Source organism: Zeugodacus cucurbitae, chromosome 2 (genome assembly GCF_028554725.1).
Source record: "Zeugodacus cucurbitae isolate PBARC_wt_2022May chromosome 2, idZeuCucr1.2, whole genome shotgun sequence".
Classification (NCBI taxonomy): Eukaryota; Metazoa; Arthropoda; class Insecta; order Diptera; family Tephritidae; genus Zeugodacus; species Zeugodacus cucurbitae.
In genome coordinates, this window is record NC_071667.1 from 83,245,293 (window position 1) to 83,251,292 (window position 6,000).

Sequence of the window (6,000 nt, forward strand, 5' to 3'; positions counted from 1 at the left end):
TGTTAGTCATACACCTTTGTATGGATTACCTATACTTGCAAGTCACCAATACGTTATCTCCAGTGCATTTCTAAATTTCAAAATAAAATTCAATCTATGAGCTTTAAAATAATGTCATTATCTTTTTTTTCATGTTTTCGAAGGTATTGTTTTCGCTGCTCTCAGCACTTCATGCTCCCCACGCAATGGTTATGAGCATAAACGTAGCTATTCAGACACGTTAGAGCGTGTGTGGTTTCTCCAAAGAAATGAAATAAATGTTTTTACCTTTTCATCGAAAATAACTTATATAGACACACAGTCATGAGCAAGAATTCAGTCGAGCGTTGAACAGCTGTGAGGTTGCTTATACTACGTATACAAACTGTTTTAGCGGCGGAATCGTAAAAAAAAATAAGTCTTTTCAAAACAGGTATGTCAAAGCGAAATAACAATGGTTGGTAATATGCCAACAACAATAACAGCAATCACAATTGCGATTATAGCAATTAAGTATAAACAGCTGGCTAACATTCTAGTCAAAGCCGCAATTATAAATCGTATGTATTCGTATTTACAGTCGCTTATTCTTCTCATTCCACTTTAGCATGGATTTCTATTATTTGCCTGGTTCTGCGCCTTGTCGCTCCGTGCTACTAACCGCGCACTGCATTGGCATTGAGTTGAATAAAAAGATACTCGATTTGCGCACTGGCGATCACCTGAAGCCCGAGTTCCTGAAGATCAATCCACAGCACACGATCCCCACACTGGTCGACGGTGATTTTTCGCTCTGGGAATCCCGCGCCATCATGATCTACCTGGTAGAGCAATATGCCAAAACCGACTCACTCTTCCCCAAGTGTCCCGAAACTCGTGCGCTCATCAATCAGCGTCTGTACTTCGACATGGATCTTTACATGACGTTCGGCAAGTTCTTTTATCCACCCGCAATGGCCAAGACTCCATTCGATCCGGAAGGTCGCAAGAAGTTGGAAACACAATTGGAATTGTTCAACACCTTGTTGGCCGGTAACAACTTCGTTGTTGGCGAGACGCTGACTTTAGCCGATCTCTCACTTTTGGCCACAATCAGCACCATAGACATGGCCCAGTTCGTGAAAGACTTCAACGTCGATGTGAGAAAGTATGCCAACATCAAAAAGTGGTATGAGAACATGCGTGCCGTCACACCTGGTTTCAAAGAGAATCGCGAAGGTTGCTTGGCGTTCCAGAAATTCTTTGAGGGCAAATAAGCATGTACATGTTTGTTTCTATATATCTCTTGTTTGTGTTTTTTACAACTTTTATAAAGTTCCGCAGTATTGCCCAAATATGTATGTACTATATGTATAAATAAATGTGTATATATGTAAGTCAAGCGTATGAATGAAAAAAACCAGTTTTTCTCTTTCTACTCTTTGCTTGGTTCGAGAATTCGCTGTAAGCATAACTGGAAGTTGTTGTTGTCTAAGTTGCGGTGTAGCCAGGTATTGACCTCAGACACATTACACTGGCCAGCAAATACCCCTCACCTTATGAGTTGAAGTTTTCAATAAAATATCACCATTTCTTTGTCAAAAATTGTAAGGTTGCGTTAGTTCGAAGAGTTTGTGAATGTTTCAAGCCATTTTTTTAATTTTGCCCAGAGTATATTCTAAAAGAAAATACTTTTAATGAAACGAGCTCCGTCTTTCAGGGGCACAATCTTTTGATCTTGATCTTTTGTTGGGTCTTCCTGTTACGCCTCTAACATTACTTGACGCTTCAAGGGTACGTTCATAGATCAACTGGTTAAACGACCTAATTGAAGATCAGGCACATTAAAGTCTAATTCTGTAATAGTGGTTGAGAAGAAGCAGAAGTTCAGGATTGTTTTTGGGCGAATAAGAAATGGTTTGGATATTCAAAAATAAAAATAAGGAGTCAAACGATTTAACATTATTCAGTAGTTTAGAGTATTCGTTAAATATTGCTGGGAAATTCGTAAACTGTTGTTGGAATAAGTCTAATATTATACTATATAACTTGTTCAATTCAAGTGCACAAACATATAGGCCATTTTTTGACATTATGAAATATACAGTAGAGTGTGACAAAATCATCAATATCACTAATGATATGAGCGAAGTACAGTACTCGCTCGATTAAGTGAACAATTCAGAGAGAATATTGTGAAACATACATACATAGCTGTTATACAGTTTTTTACCTCATACTATTTCCTTACACTTTATTTCACAATAGCTGGAATATTTATAAGTATCTATAAAATAGTGAGTACTGTATTTTAATAAAAACAACAAAAATTTGGGAAGATAACGCAAATTAAGAGTTAAGAGTGGCTCTACAAACAACTGTGATATGCCTGACTGATGAGATTAAATATGATTAAATGTGAAATAGATAGTGGGTGATAAGGGTGATTCATGACCGATGCGGCATCATCTAATACGAATTTGCAATTAGTAATTAGCTGTTTTGATTACGATTACGATTGACGTACCTACTGTATCAGTACCTACATGACGTAATGACATATTGCTCTAAACATACTTACTGCTATTCCTCGCTGGAAAAAATTTGAACGGAAGAGACTGATTTCATGATTGATTTCAGAACAAAGGGTCAAAGGGAATGTTGTTTGGGATAGTTACCAATTTATTAGAAACGCTCTATAAAGTTCTCCAAGGGCAGAGGGATCTAATAAACACTTCATAAGGATAGCTGAGAACGTGTTGTTTGAAACGGGTGTCAGAATGAATTGCATAGTTTTGCAACAGTTCGAATTCCGGCAGGGTACATATGTATGACTTGCAAAATTTCTTATCATTATACAGAAACGTTAGCCTATGAGTTCTAATGCACTTCAACATTTTTAAACAAATAAACGTTTTTAAAGATGTCAGATTTTGACATATTAAATATTTGAAGTTCACAAAAAATATATTTGAACTGATTTTCAAGACTTTACCGATTGCGATGAGTACATATGAACCCAATCAAAATTTGGTTTCTTGGGCCCTTTTATCAGTATTACCATATATCGATAAATGTAAAAAATAAGCTCAATTAGAATAATTTAAATAAAAAACCAAAAATTATTTTCCCCAAGATAAAAGTTCGCAAACTTGAAGTTAACTAGATAATCTTAAGAATATAAATTTAATTGGTAACACTGTCTTCCACAATCTACTACATACATATGTCATTATTATCTACAGACATTTCAAATTATACGTTAAATACTTTGGGACACGGCATAAATTAATTAGTTTGCTTCGCATTTTACTAAAGCACGGACCGGCGCTATTTGCTTTAAACATTTTATCTTATCGTTATTATTTTCATACCATTACGCACTATGGATCTTTATTATACTATAGAATCTACCCCCTGTCGGGCAGTGATAATGGCAGCTAAAACCATAGGCGTCGAGTTAAATAGACGTAAATTACACTTGCGTCAAGGTGAACACTTGACACCTGAATATCTAAAAATAAATCCACAACATAAAGTTCCGACTTTGGTGGATGATGGGTTCCCCATTTGGGAGTCGCGTGCCATACTCATTTATTTGGTCGAAAAATATGGCAAAGATGATTCGCTCGATTGAGTTCGATTACTACAATGGACGTGGCTGGCATGGATTTGGATAGGCATCCAAATGTAATAAGGTGGTATGAGCATTGCAAAAAAATTGTTCCTGGTTACGATGAAAACTTGGAAGGTGCCTTGGCTTATATGAAGTTTTATAATTAGGGGGTCCGACCTGTTCTTGGACAGAATTTCACTTTGTAAAGTAAATCTGTTGTTTATACTTATTTCTGAAAATAAAATCTATTTTAAACTGAAAAATAAAAAATAGTTGTTTGAACGTATGATCTGTTAGTCCTGGATGCCGAATATGTTCGTAGAGGTAGCCACATTTCAAAAGTTTCTTGAAAAAATTGAAAAAAAAAAATAAAATTAAATTCAAATAAAATGTTGATTCTGAATAGTTGCATTTAGATACATGGAAAGGCACGCCCTAGTACTTAAACAAGTATATAAGTTTCGCTGTGTAGAATTATTTGGATGCGTTATTTGAAAAAAAATTTAGTTTTCTCAAGCACTTGAATTTTGAAATTCTCTCTCTACAATAGTTCTCTAAATTAAAAAAAAATTTCAATGACACTTTACATGGTTCTAGAATCTAGATGGTATACAATACAATAATCTCACTTTGTAATTGACGCGCCGTTATCGCGAAATTTCACAACTGGTGATATAATTTATAATAAATTTAATTGATACAATAATAAATACATATGTACATACAGATTGCCGGCTGTTCATCCAAACATATGCTAAACAACCAACAGCTGTAATGTCGGCTAATTTGATATGAGTGAATAACCCAGCGAACCATTGTTGCTATAAATGAGACTATTTTAGAATAGCTGAAAAAATTTACAACAGATATAGTAAATTATATACATATGTATATATTAATAAATTTTATGAAAATTTTGTAATTTGCTATAATTTGCTATTGCCACATGAGCAATGTGCTATAATCACCAAAATGTTAATCAAATGTATTAATCAATATATTGGAAGCTGTTCAAAAATTAACACTAACAGTGCTTCTCTGAAAAATTGATGTTATCACTAAGGTTACTCTTCCTCTAAGATCTGAAATATTTTGTTTGTTAGGAAACTCAAACTATTCGCACACTTGTAACAACGTAAATATATAGTGTAAATACATACCTTATGTATCAATATAAGTATGCTCTCTCGATTTGACGTGTAGTAGGATAGTAGTGGAACCTTTAAGTAGAACACTATTTGCGATAGCAATCAGTTGTGTATAGTTCCTCAGAGTGAAAGCAGTGGAATCGAAGCAATCATTAGGTAAAGCTGACACATTTCTTATAATATTTATACAAACATATAGGTATTTATTTATTGAAATTAAAATTTTAGTCACCATGGATTTCTATTACCTCATCGAATCTGCACCTTGTCGTTCCATTCTCATGCTCGCCAAAAAATTGGGCCTTGAATTGAATCGAAAGATATTGAATTTACAGAATGGTGAGCAGTTAACACCTGAATTCCTGAAGATCAATCCCCAACACACCATCCCCACTCTGGTGGACAATGGTTACTCGGTTTGGGAATCACGTGTCATACTCATCTATCTGGCGGAGAAATACGGCAAAGATGATTCGCTCTACCCAAAATGCCCACAAAAGCGAGCTCTTGTCAACCAGCGCCTATTCTTCGATCTCGGCTTGTATGGATCCTTTGCTGATTATTACTATCCCGTCGCTAGGGATAAGCAGGCGCCAGTGCCAGAGCGCTTGACAAAGCTCGAAAGTCAATTGGAGTTTTTGAATACATTCTTGGAGGGACAAACATATGTGGCCAACAATAGCTTGTCCATTGCCGATTTCACTTTGTATGCCTCCGTCTCGACGTTTGAGGGTTGCGGTATTGAGGTGAGCAAATATCCAAACATCGTTAGATGGAGTGAACATCTCAGCAAAACTTTGCCCGGTGCAGATGAGAATAAAGAAGGCTGTGATTTGTTTAAGAAATATTGGTAATTGGATTTTCATTTGCGATTCACATATGAATTGTGGAATTATGGGAAATTTGGAATGTTTCAATTCAAATATTAATAATACTTGCATATGTATGTTACAGTTATATACATTAATTATTATAATCAATTTGTGACTTATCAATTCATTTTATATAAATAAATAAACGCCGAGTACATTCTAATCTCATGTGTTGATAATTTACTATAGTTTAGTGAACCGATTATTATGTAATATTGTTTATAGCAAAATTATCGCCTAACGGAAAGGTAGGGTGAGGGCGTCGCTTTAATGGGGTTCGGGATTAGACGGAAGATGACTATCTTCGTGATGATGGGAATATTGTCAATATCGACTTGCTATATTTATCTAATAGCATACATGATGTGGTCATAAAAAAAAATAAAAATAAAATAAAATAAAATAA

General features: G+C 35.0%; 2 protein-coding genes and 1 pseudogene across 4 annotated transcripts; all 3 read left to right on the plus strand.

Annotated features, from left to right (window-relative positions):
* The first annotated feature begins 258 nt into the window (after positions 1-258).
* Positions 259-1,355, plus strand: LOC105219217 (glutathione S-transferase 1-1). Of its 2 annotated transcripts, none has more exons than XM_011195205.3 (2): positions 259-412; positions 587-1,355. In XM_011195205.3, exon 2 carries the CDS (start codon positions 588-590, stop codon positions 1,233-1,235), a length of 648 nt encoding a protein of 215 aa, XP_011193507.1. In that variant the 5' UTR covers positions 259-412; position 587; the 3' UTR covers positions 1,236-1,355. The 2 variants fall into 2 exon arrangements, with proteins under 2 accessions (XP_011193507.1, XP_028899801.1); XM_029043968.2 differs by having other exon boundaries at positions 275-412; positions 560-1,355.
* A 1,872-nt stretch (positions 1,356-3,227) lies between these two features.
* LOC128923067 (glutathione S-transferase 1-1-like) lies at positions 3,228-3,844 on the plus strand (annotated as a pseudogene). The gene has a single exon (XR_008472145.1). The product of XR_008472145.1 is annotated as a glutathione S-transferase 1-1-like (transcript).
* An 879-nt stretch (positions 3,845-4,723) lies between these two features.
* LOC105219231 (glutathione S-transferase 1-1-like) lies at positions 4,724-5,757 on the plus strand. Its single transcript, XM_011195230.3, has 2 exons — positions 4,724-4,878; positions 4,951-5,757. Exon 2 carries the CDS (start codon positions 4,956-4,958, stop codon positions 5,574-5,576), a length of 621 nt encoding a protein of 206 aa, XP_011193532.1. The 5' UTR covers positions 4,724-4,878; positions 4,951-4,955; the 3' UTR covers positions 5,577-5,757.
* Positions 5,758-6,000: the final 243 nt, after the last annotated feature.

What these genes read in the sequence shown, in the direction of transcription:
- LOC105219217 (XM_011195205.3), top strand. Translation starts at nt 588, where the DNA reads ATGGATTTCTATTATTTGCCTGGTTCTGCGCCTTGTCGCTCCGTGCTA.
- LOC105219231 (XM_011195230.3), top strand. Translation starts at nt 4,956, where the DNA reads ATGGATTTCTATTACCTCATCGAATCTGCACCTTGTCGTTCCATTCTC.